General features: G+C 37.0%; 1 protein-coding gene across 1 annotated transcript in view; it reads right to left on the bottom strand.

Moving 5' to 3' along the window:
• The window catches only part of LOC134653407 (fasciclin-2-like), a 62921-nt gene extending 52167 nt beyond the window's left edge, over window positions 1–10754 (bottom strand). Inside the window, exon 1 of the mRNA XM_063508757.1 lies at window positions 10466–10754. Within this exon, the coding sequence (XP_063364827.1) occupies window positions 10466–10526 (61 nt within the window). The 5' untranslated portion in view covers window positions 10527–10754. The remainder of the gene's footprint in view (window positions 1–10465) is intronic.
• Between the last annotated feature and the right edge of the window lie 2576 nt (window positions 10755–13330).

Genomic DNA, 13330 nt, shown 5'->3' with positions numbered 1-13330 from the left:
TGCACGCAACGCTGTGCAGGCCGGTCGTACCACAGGAACTATGAAATGCTGGAACTGTCGGAATACTGGACATGGGTTTAGGGAATGTCCAGCCGAGAAACAAAGGTTGTTCTGTTACAAATGCGGTAAGTTCGGATCTACGGTAAAGAAATGCACTTGTTCGGGAAACGCCAATTCGGAAGACAAACCTGCCGTTGGGCTTCCGAAATAGATCGTGCTGGTAGTGAATGGCAGAATTGGCTCAAACGTATCAACTCGTTTTTTGTATCTGGAGAAATTAACGTGATCGATACAAAGCCTCATGATAATCGGTATTATGGTTTCTTTAAGATATTGGGAAAGTCATTTTCGGGACTTTTAGATTGTGGCGCGCAATCTTCATTTGTAAGACCAGATTTTTATAATAGGAAATTGTCCACTCTTGGAGTGCAGGCGCAATCTATTTTACAGAAAAAATTCTCCACGGCAGATGGGACACCTCATGGCGTTGACTTTGTTATTTACTTGCCAATTGAATTTTTGGGTAAGTACAGAGTTGTTAAATTTCATATCATGGATCAGCTCAGTCATGAAGTAATTTTAGGCATGAACTTCTTTAAGCAGTTTGGGTTGAGTATTTGTGAAACCGACCGAAGCGAACATCCGGACATTTTAAGCCGTGAAGACTTTGAAGAGGTATGTGAGGTTGAGGCAGTTCGGCCAGTCATTTCTCGGGAAGAACTGACCGCAGAACAGAGAACGTCCTTAGAATCAGTTATCCAAGAAATGCGTGAGCAGCTAGGCACGGGCATCGGCAGGACAAATTTAATTAGACACCATATTGACACTGAAAATAGCTTGCCTGTATGCCAACGCCAGTACCCCTTTGCTCCTCCCATTATGAAGCAATTAGAAGAAGAAATAGATGACATGTTAGCTAATGACATCATTGAACCCTCTAATAGTTCTTGGCGTTCTCCTGTACTGCTAGTAAAAAAAGCTTCGGGTCAGAACCGTTTGTGCCTAGACAGCAGGCAGCTGAATAAAGTTACCAAGAAGGACTCGTATCCTATACCTAGGGTTTCCGTTATTCTAGACAGTTTAAAAAATGCACGTTACTTGTCTACTATTGATCTACGTTCTGCGTTCTGGCAGATCCCTTTAGATGACATAAGTAAAGAAAAAACTGCATTTGGTCTAGCTGGAAAAGGCCTGTTTCAGTTTAAGGTAATGCCGTTCGGTTTATGCAATGCGTCACAAACTCAGCAGCGTCTCATGGACAGGTTGTTTCCACCAGAACATGAAGGGAAAATATTCACTTACCTGGATGATATCGTGATCACCAGTAGCACTTTTGAGGAGCATTTGGCGTCGCTAAGATGGGTTATTAATCAGTTGAAGATGGCCGGGTTAACTGTGAACACGGAAAAGTGCGAATTTGCACGACCCTCCTTGAAGTATCTTGGTTATCTCGTGGACAAGGAGGGATTAAGAACTGATCCAGGGAAAGTGGACGCCATACTGAACTATCCGCGACCAACAACATTCACAGAACTGAAACGTTTCATAGGCATGGCAAGTTGGTATAGGCGTTTCGTTGAAAACTTTGCAATGGTGGCCGCGCCATTACATGAACTTACTAAAGGAGGAAAGAAGGGCAAACGCATTACTTGGAATGATGAGGCAGAGGTAGCCTTCACCAGTTTAAAGACTGCTTTAACATCCACTCCGGTTTTGAGCGTTCCAGACTTCAGTCGCGGATTTTCTGTGCAATGTGACGCTTCAAGTATGGGCACGGGAGCAGTATTGTTTCAAACCGTTGAAGGGGTTGAACGGCCGATCGCCTATACTAGTCGCAAACTTACGGATCGTGAGAGTAAATATTCAGCATCGGAGAGAGAATTACTAAGTGTACTTCATGCTGTAGAACAGTTTAGGCCATATGTAGAGGGCAGTCATTTTAAGGTCATTTCAGATCACAGTGCGTTGCAGTGGCTGCATAAAAACAAAGATCCTCACGGAAGGTTGGCAAGGTGGGCAATGCGTCTGCAACAGTTCGATTATGAAGTCGTTTTTCGAAAGGGAAAGCAAAATATCGTACCAGACGCATTGTCTAGGGCATTGGATACGGAGGATTTAGCCGTGTTAGAAATTAGGCCAGAGAATAAAGATGTGTGGTACATCTCACAGGAGGAAAAGGTCCTCAGCGGACAACATTCAGATGATTGGCAGCTTAGCCAGGATCGTCTGTGGAAATATCTAAAGTTAAAACAGTTCCCCGATGAGAGGTTCAGTTGGAAGTTGGTAGTTCCCGAAGCGCTTCGCAATCAGGTTTTGAAAGAGTGCCATGATGATCCGTTATCTGGACATTTTGGGGCCAAGAAAACGATTAATAGAGTCAGGCAGCAATATTACTGGCCCTCCCTAATTGGAGATGTGAAGAATTATGTCAGGAAATGTGAGGTCTGCGCCAGTCACAAATCTTCACAGTTGTCACCATGTGGCATGATGGGACGTCAAAGGGAGGTAACGGGTCCATTTCAAATTGTTTCCATGGACTTGATGGGTCCGTTTCCACGTTCTAAACAAGGAAACACAATGTTATTAGTGGTATCATGCTGGTTTAGCAAGTTTTCTTTGCTGTTTCCGTTACGCAATGGTAAGGCATCCAATATCGTTAAAATCTTGGAGGAACAGGTAATATTAATCTACGGTCCACCAGATGTCATTATATGTGATAATGGCAAACAATTTGTTTCGAACCAGTTCAAAGACATGTCCGAAAACTACAGTATAGACTTGTGGTATACACCCTATTACCACCCACAGGCAAATCCCACTGAAAGGGTTAACAAGGTTATTGGGACGGCTATAGCCTGTTATGTAAAGGATAATCATAAAGAATGGGATACGTACATCCACCATATAGGACATGCCATGAGAACTGCAGTTCACGAGGTTACAGGAAGAACGCCTTCGTACTTATTCTTTGGACGGGAAACCTCGGTGCAGCGGGATAAATGTAGACATTTCCAAGAGAAGGCTCCGTTGTAATGCAATAGACAGGGTTATGAGGCATATATCAAAGCAAGGGACGAGATCTACAGAGATGTTCGAGAACGACTCAGGAAAGCCTATGAAGTGAATTCCAGTCACTATAACAAACGGCGTCGTACCTGTGAATACACAGAAGGCGACATGGTGTGGTATCGCAAGAAGCTTCTCTCCAACGCTGCAAAAGACATAATGGGGAAACTGTCGCCTAAATTTGATAAAGCCATAATAGCTCAGAGGTTGTCAACGGACGTTTACAAATTGGTAAGCTTAAGAGGCAAGGACCTGGGAAAATGGCACTCGTCTGACCTTAAGCGTATGGCATGAATCCGGGTCGGATTCTGCCGAGGAGGGAGGATATTGTAATGGTTGTTTACTCAATCTTGTGATAGATGGCGTCATGGGTCTCAGAAATCGCTTATATCTGGCATAGTTTTACGTCGGGTTGACATTTTTACAAAATGAGGGTGGCGAGAGAAAATCCGGTCCGGCGAGTGAATGTCACTGTGTCCGCGGATAAAATTATAACGAAATAATTCAGTTTTTGGTGCAATTTGGTTGTAAACTTATTGAAATATTGTACATTAATTGTTGAAATAAGTGCATAAACGTTATCCAGACAGGGGGTAAGTGTTTTTACCAGCAATTGTTAGTTATAGTATGTGAATGCAACTCGTTCAATTCAAGTGTATCTAACTTGTATTCACATACTGCTATTATGTTGTTCGCAGCCTTTGAGGAACGCCCCTTATGCATACGGTGATCAATCGTGTGGCAAATCATTGAACGGGAATCAAATTTTGATTACAAAGGCTGTTACTAGGAGCTTGTTAATACGGACACAAGATTCGCAGCTACTCACAACGGGCTCATGGTCTAGTGGTTCAGACACTCGATTAAGACGTGCTCGTCACAGAATTCCCGAGTTCGATCCTCACCGCGCGAATACTTTTTGTTTTTTTCTTTTCTTTTCTTTTATTTATTTTCATTTTCTTTGTTTTTTGTGTTTGCCTCCATCTGTAAAATCTTACATTCTGATTTAAGTGCATTTTTCTATTTTTACATATTTTATTGTTCTAAGAATTTTAGACTGCGAAAGAAGAACTGTGTAAGTGGCTTTTCGGAAATATTAAATTTTTACTTTTTTTCTTTAACTTCTACTTACGCCACCGTTTATTCTACTTACGCCAACTGGTTTGTTAAACAGATATTTTAAATTTATTAAATAAGTATTTGCATTTGTAAGCTCAAGTTTCATTTATCTCTTACCGAAGAACCTGACTCATTACAACTCTTCGAAGGGTGAAAAAATATGTCACTCTCTTATGGCTCTACAAATGAGACCCTGTCAGATATTTTTGTGGCCTTCGTTGTGTAACATTATATTATTACAGGTGACTGTACAGTAAACTTTCTTGAAGCTACGGGTATTCCAACACTCATACTTGGCGTTGAAAGGGTTTACATAGTGAGATATTCGTTTTACTCGTTTATTTGGAGTCTAATAATAAGGCCAACAACACTTTTGAATCTGAAATACTTTGCGTGTGTCATACATTTTCATCGACATCTAATATGTATTATACAATTCAAACGCTATTGTTATGAAGATCGGCTCTTGTAATCGTTACTACGAAACGTTCTACCAATTATCTGAATTCTTTGAATTTGTATCCCTTTATATGTCTTTGAACGTTTGATGTAGGTACAATTACAAAGAACTCCTTATAATGTATAAGTTTTCAAACATCTGCAAGGAGTTTTACTCATGATATTAAAATAAATATTTGGAACATTTATTTAGAATTGGTAAAGGTTTCAGGAAAATCTAGTTCAAAGAAAATACGTCAAACTTCCTCGAATTGAACACATGTGTCCGACATCTGTGTCTGTGATTCAGTTAGTAAATATTTTAAAAACTCAAAACACAGTTTGTCTTTAGGGTTCTGTAGTCGAAAGGATCTCTTATCGTGACACCATGTTTGTCTGACTCTCTGTCCGTATAAAACAGCCATTATGCTCAAAAATGTTAAGGTATATTTAAATGAAATTTAGAATATTGGACGGAGTACTCTGTGAGGCCCTCTTTAAAAAAAAAAACAAGTTTTGATTTAATATGCATATGATTTCATAGGTATGTACATTACCTATATGTTATCATAAAAAACCTTTCTTTTTTTCAAAATCAGAATATTTACAGCACTTTGACCGTAGAAAATGTAAAAATATTTCCATCGCAATAATTACTTGATTACTTACTCAGTAAAGTAAGTAAATATCCACGTGATTGGCGTTATTAACAGCAAGGTTGTGAAGTTCTCACAACTAGGTAATTTTACCTTACTTCTAAAACTTGAGAAACATAACTTACATTTAAGGCCGTGCATCGAAAAATAACAGGATCTTAGAAAGGTGGCAGTGGCTAGCCCCGGAAACAAACAGTAGTGATTTTCGGATATATGTTTCTTGACTATATGATAAGACATTTCGTAGTAGTCGAAACACGAATGCTTAAAATTTTCTCGATAGAAAATAAATCCAAACTTACGTGTTCATTTTTCGGTTTTAGCTTCGTGCAACTAGAAAACACATCCATATCCAGCACAATCCACCTTACAGCAAAGGTTTTCATCTCGTCTTAACTTTCAAAGAACTAAATATTAACTTATTATCCTTTACCGATGGATTTATTATCGATTTTTGATTTTATGAATTCAACAGCAAACGCCCATTTTACGCAGTTCGGTTTCTCTTTCTGTCATGCGTCAAAGTCATAAATGCATCCTTTATGCCAGTAATGTTAGATGGCCGTTGTGCCTCAAAGAGGTAAGACCTATGTCACTTCGCGCAGCGCTCCGAATTACGAAAAATTTTAATATCCAATAAACGTTGAGTCGTAACTCCATTGAGTAGTAACGGAATCGGAGGTAAACCTATGATGGTGCCTTCTTACAGGCCTATACGTTACGCATGTGTGCGTGTTTGCTTAGCTACGTCATGCTACGTCGAAATCTATACTCTTTGTCAGTTACAACGGGTTAGGAAATTTCGACAGATATTGAAATGTATCGGTAGCTGTTTGGTATTTAGCCATCAGAATCTAACCGTAACTTTTTGCTTTATTTTTGTTTGAAAATAAAATATCTATAAGAATATATTTTTTGCTTTTTTTCTATTGTAATGATAAAAATAAATCTAGTATGTTTCATGCTCAAATAATTTAAAATAATTGAATAAATATTAAAAACTAATTGATATTATTCGTTTTAATTATTATATTATTAAGTATGTTTGAATTAAATATTTTATTTCAATAATACGAAAAGTTATTATATTTAAGTACCACTAAAAAAGGTCTCTACTTACAAAAACTCACTTGCACGGGCCGGGGTTCGAACCCGTGACCTCCGGTTTGAAAGTCGCACGCCACTACAATTTCACATAAGTAATTTACAATGACATGATACCGTGGAAAAAGTGAATATTACAATGTACTGTGTTACTATCATTTTATAGTTTATTTTGGCTTGACAAGGAGGAATGAGAAAAACGTGCAGAGCGAGAGGATTAAATCTCTCTGTCCCTTTCTTAAAGTAGCCAATCCTAATAAATAAATACGCTATAAATTTGAATTTCGAATTTTAAACAAGCTCACTGACCAGCAATTTCGGAACCAAAAGTTTTCAATAGAAAGGAGGATGGGTCAATTATACATAGTGCTGCAGACATTTTGGACTAGTCATTGAGTTTTCACTTCTGTCGGCACTCCCGGAATGCAACACGTTGTTTTTTTTTTAAATTCGCTTAGTCGCGCCCGGGAATCGAACCTACTTTTTCCACACTGTATAAAAGAACACAAATGCTTTTCTTCTGGTAACTTAAATGTTCTATCTATCTTGGTGATATGTCAATGCAATCAAATAATCTGAAAAAATAATAATAACCCAATTTATGAATTCCGTTCCTTCAGAAAAATGCGAAATGTACGTACAATTTTTAGGGATATCGTACTTTTCCCAGAGACAAATTTAGTTGGCTAAGACACATTTTCACTGATTTGGGGTCTGTACTAAAAATCTAACATAATATGTGTTTATGTATGTGTGTGTATGTTTTAAGCTCAAGAGTGAGTTTTCCTAAAGCTTTTTCTAAAAATTATGTCTTTATTAACGTTAGGAGTGCACTTCCTTACATACCTAAATAATCTCTTATTCAATAAAACATATAATTACTAAACACTGTGATTTATTTCAAATAAATGCAAATCGATCGGATAAAAGATATTAATACCTACCTATACAACAATGAATACGAGTACAGTCAGCTGCAATAATATGTTACACACCGAAGGCCGTTTTGCGGTAGATCATGTTAGATCTTATTTGTAGAGCCATAAGAGCGTGTCACATATTTTTGCGGCCGTCGAAGAGTAACATATTATTGCAGGTGACTGTACCTATGAAAAATTCGAGGGTTAAAAAGCATTTCAACCAAAGCATTTATAATAATAACGACTATGGACGCCAGCAACCCCAGGGGTATTGTAACCCCATAACAATAAGGTTGAAATTTGCATTTAGTGACCGCAAAGTCAGGTGAGCGTAATCAAGTAAATCTGTTTTCATCATATTTTATCAAAAATAATCTCTTTTCTGTTCTTGTGCTATTTTCTTATTATCAATACTCTTAACTTATATGCTATATACGCTGCTGCTTCTATGCTGTTAACATCTTCCAAAACAACAATAAATATGCAGGTTTATGAATTAATTATTTTATTGTTTGCTATTATGAACAAGTAACAACGCCATCTGTTTCAATTTTTTCCGAATTTAAGTTTCTGGCCGACCGCAGCGACCGCGTATAATGGTAGTTAACTTCTGTAACGTTAGATGGTGCTAAAAGGTCACACAAACTTCACGTGCGGCGCGAAGCGTTTCCATGTGTGCGTGTTAGCGGGGAGGGAAGAACTAGCGGGCGTGGTTTACGAAGCGCCAGACGCGGATGCAGTAGGCCCTTAAAACACAGCCATTGACACAAAAACATAACACAACTACCAATAATAAAAAGTATACACCTAAGTATTATTAAAATATATCTAAGATACCGTAAGATGGGGTGAGTAGGGTTCGCGGGGAGAGTTGGGTCATGCCCCATTCATGACCCAGAGAAGGAATGAAAGGGGGGTGAGATGGGTTTTTAAGGCTACTGCTACAAAAATAATGTATTCCAATTTAAAATGGAGCTATTGTAATACTCATAATAAAAAAAAATCGATCCAACAATCTTCCAAAATCACCTTTGTAAGAAAACCCAACTGACCCCAAATACGAGAGACTACGGGGTGAGGTGGGTTTTCCTGTTTATCCTCAAAGTTATGAAATGGTACTACCCAAAATAAAATATAAACATCCGGAACACTTATTATATACACCATTCAGTTTGCATATGTAAAAATAAAATGTTATCGAGGTTTGAATGTCAGTTTTGCACCTACTCACCCCATTTTACGGTACCTACCGAACTTTTTTCTTTAAAAGCAAAAAAATCTTTATCATTAGTTTACCCTAACTTGTCAGAAGGCTTAGTAAATATTGACTGTCAAAGTTGCTACACGTGTTACTATGCAGTTCGATTCGTCTGCCGCATGGATAAATGTCAATTTGTCAAATAAATTGGCATTCTATTTTTCTTCACTCAGTTTACACTCAATCCGTTCAATATTTTTTATTGATAAGTTGTTTAGTACTGTTTTATTTATAATTTTTTTAATAACTTGCAATTTTTTTTTGGAAAATTTTCTTGCGTTTCTAGTTTGAACGTTTATTTACGTGTTTTTATAGGTAGGTTTGTAAGTATGAAAATATGTAATTATCTTATTAATCATAATTTCTTAACATTAGAATAACTAGAACTAGGACGAATGCTTTCAAGCAGCGAACACATTTTATATTCACGTAAGTGTTATTGATACCTATAGGTACCTAGTTCAAAATATATCCATTCGATGGCATAATGTTAGCTAAAGCTACTGCATACGAATCTTTCAGTCGACAAGCGTCAACAACATCGTTAAAACAATTAGCTATGGTATTCTTAATCAAAGAGAACCGCAATTTGTTTGAAAGAAATAATCGTAATTTGGAACGCAGTAGGGTGCGTGTTTATTGTCTTAACGGCGTCAGGCATCTTAACATAAAATATTAGGTAAGGTCACTGCGGGCAAGACCGTCTACAGGGCAAGTCCGTCAACACGTTATAACTTTTGAATTTGAAGGCGTATGCCGCTTTGGAGTCTAGTCGATTAATCAGTTTTGCGCGTTAGTTCCCTCACTCTAAAACACATGGCGCTGTGACAACCAATTTCAGAGCAATCCGCCTAAATAAGTCACTTCGTGTTTTGAACTCGAAGTCATAGTTAGACAGCCGTTCGAAAAAAATTTATTAAAAATAGTTTTTGAAAAGATTGTGCATCAGAAAGTACCTACGTAATTAGCATAAGAACCAGTTATCTTTATTCTGTGTTTAAAATATCAGAATTTGGCTTAGTTTTGTAGTTATACGTTCCACCATTTATCACATTAAAATTTGACTAAGTTTGAAAGTCCGTCTATTATTTACAAGGCAAGTCCGTCATATGCCGGACTTTCGTTAAATCAGAGATTACCAACTGTTTTTGCGATTTTAATATTATAACGATTTGATAAGGTATCGACAAATCCTCCTGACATTACGCATGATGTTAGTTTCCTAAATTTTCATCTCAGTAAATTAAAAGAAACGAATAAAGTACATTTTAAAATTTCTATTGGTCTTTTATTTCGGAAATCCAAAAAATGATTACGTGTAATTATTAGCCATAAAAGGTTTACCACCCCATTTTCGTAGTATATGCCGGCCGGACTTTGCCTTTATATTAGAAAAATGGCGTTTATTTCGAACCAGAACCCTATATTAACAAGTTGAAAGTACACTTTTCATTGTCTTGATTCATTCTTTTTAGGAATTCGACTACGAACATATACGCACCCATAGATTGGCTGATATCATTACTAGACGGACTTCCCTTAAACTACAAGGGAAGTCCGTCTACTCGCCGATTTTTTAAAAATACAAATGTTTTTGCTTAATTTATGATTAAAACGATCTGTCACTATGGCTAAACTATTAATTATTAAATTCTACGTCGTATGCGATTACAAACGGTAACGTAGGTGAATAATTAACGCAACTAGATCACTCCAAAGTAGAAAAAAAATAAAGTATGCCGGTCTTGCCCGCAGTGACCTTACCTATCTTCGCCATGTGTGTGATGCCCTTTTTGTTAAATATATGCCTAATTGTAACATTGTTTTCAAAGCAACAACAACAACAATAACACCGTAATATTGTTTTTCGTAAAATAAAATATGAGTAAAGAAAAAAAACTCACCTTTCGATGAAAAAAATACGAAAATGGCAACAAAAACATCAAATCCCTTGGTCAATATCATTTTCTGGCATTCAAACAAACGATTGTCAACCGAAACACAAATTAAAAACAAAGCATTACTGGCCGTCAAGAAAAATAAAACTATGACACATCCTACTTTCGCGCCTTTTTCATTCAAATGCGTTCGAATTTCGAAAGGAGCGTTCCGAAACGTAACGTCAAGTTATGCAGGCGGTGATCTCCTGATGCGTGGCATAGCGCGACTGACGTTTGTTGCTTGGTTGCACGACACAAGCTGAAATAGGACGTATATTTTGTAGCGTAAACATCACGCTTATTTTTAGAGACGGCCAAATTATACGGCACTCTTGATTGTAATGTCGTTGGTTAGTTTAATGATGCTCATTGATATAGTATAAAGAACTGGATACCCAATCAGCCGCCAAAAATGGCCCCACAAAAGTGATGTCAAAACAGATCATGCATTACTTTTTCGTTTAGTCTTGTTTGAAACGCTCAAATGTGAAGTTGTCAACAATTACGAAATGTGCCGTTAAAATATGTAAAAATAACAATGATAAAACAAGGAAAAAGGATGGAATGTATTTCTTTCGGTTAGTTCTTTGGATAGCATTACATAATTTATGTAATCTGGTGGTAATTTTATGGTTTTGAATAAATTAATTTGTTAGTACCAAAGAAGGGATGTTAAGGAACAAAAATCTAATGAGTCGATGTGAGGTCAATATTTTTTTATATTTTTATATGGAATTCATAAGAAATAATATTATGTTTAAATTCAAGATTTCCAAGAAAACCTATGCGACGTGCAAAGTGGACTGCTATTTAATTATAGCAAGAGATAGGGGTGATGCAGTTTTAAACAAGGCAAAACGGCACTTGTGTGTCCGGCTCATTTCCCTGTTTCCGACATATACACCACCAATAAGGGCTTATATCGACTAACTGTAAATGCTAAACCTGTCGGAACACAGTGACAACCACAGGATTTTTTTTATAAAGTATAGGTAGACTTTATAAAAAAAATCCAATCAGTATCTAAATGTCCCCGTGCACCCGCGCTATGAGTAAATGTAGATCTTAAATACACAGTTATTTAATAAGTAGAATTTATTTCAAGGAAATTAGTATTTAAAGACGTATACTTACGAATTAAAAATTTAATTTGTTTGAATTTGAACCACGAATTAATTTTATTTGAGCTCCCGATTAAATTAAATTTGTTTTATTTATTACTTCAATTGGTTTTCCTGTACAGTAATACATATTAAAGTGTACCAAAGTGACTCCATTCGTTCATTATTCTCGTTTGACGTTGTTTGACGTAAATACGTTACGTTTAGTGCCATCGGACTAAATTTTTTAACAGTGTTGGTACTTATGTTTGCAAATTTGACACTTAATGCTTACGACATTAAGCTCTTTTCTGTACGAAACATTTATCTTGACTCAAAATTTACGAAAGCGTTTTTATCATCAATGCAAATGGTGCGAAACGTCATTGGGATCCACATTTCTTGACGTTTTTGTTCTGCTTTGTGTGTCTATTTCTTTTATATTAAGTCAGTGATGATGCTATATGCAAAAAAATACAGTTATTTGGAACTCTAACGAATCCATTTTCCTTTTTTATTCTTCGTGCTTATTTTCAGGCATCGCACTTTTTTCCAGACAGGCAACCCTTTTGTGTTGTTTTTAAAAATAACGAGGGTTATAAGCGGCAATGTGTTTTGGCCCTGCTTAAATAAATCGCCGTCTTGCTCGGAGGAATAATCCAATATGGAGTGGTGACACGCACTAATTTCTATGTGAAAAATTCTGCCGTTTTCGGCGCGGGGGGCGAGGAACGCACACAAATAATGTAAACACTAATGCATTTTTTGCATGCGTCGCTACACACGCACACGACAAAATTATCAAACACTAGCATAAACTATATTCACACAAATACAAGAACAAACACAGACAACCCTGTCCGTGAACGAGATGATGTCAGTTTTAAGTAAACGTAAAAGTGCGAGGGACTTGTCGATAATATTGTCGATATTTTATTGACTGAATTTTAACTGTCTGCTTTAGTCAATTATAACCATCAAAAACATTACATGTGAAAACCGGCCAAGTGCGAGTCGGACTCGCGCACGGAGGGTTCCGCACCATCAACAAAAAATAGAGCAAAACAAGCAAAAAAACGGTCACCCATCCAAGTACTGACCCCGCCCGACGTTGCTTAACTTCGGTCAAAAATCACGTTTGTTGTATGGGAGCCCCACTTAAATCTTTATTTTATTCTGCTTTTAGTATTTGTTGTTATAGCGGCAACAGAAATACATCATCTGTGAAAATTTCAACTGTCTAGCTATCACGGTTCGTGAGATACAGCCTGGTGACAGACGGACGGACGGACGGACGGACAGCGGAGTCTTAGTAATAGGGTCCCGTTTTTACCCTTTTGGTACGGAACCCTAAAAGGTGCAAGTCTCGCAACGCTTCTACTACAAAAAAGTTTTGAGATGTAATGCTAATGTGAAACCAAGTCGGTTATCATCGTAGTGTACCTTTACCTACTATTTGTAGGAACTGCAACAGTAACTTTGTAATAGCATATATTTATATGGAATTACAAACTTACTTATGCAGTTCTTAGAACTTTAAAACGTGACTGATATTGCAATATTTTTAGGTTTTCGATGGCTTGGTAAGCTGAAAACTACTTATGTTTAAAATTTATTGCATCTTTTGGAAATCTAAAAAAATATATCAAAATAACAATATATTTATAATGTTCATATAGATTTTATCGATATTGGTTTTTATGGTGTCCCATCGCTAACTATGGTAGAG

The sequence above is a fragment of the Cydia amplana genome, chromosome 13, assembly GCF_948474715.1.
Source record: "Cydia amplana chromosome 13, ilCydAmpl1.1, whole genome shotgun sequence".
Lineage (NCBI taxonomy): Eukaryota > Metazoa > Arthropoda > Insecta > Lepidoptera > Tortricidae > Cydia > Cydia amplana.
This window is presented reverse-complemented; position numbering and strand designations above follow the sequence as displayed.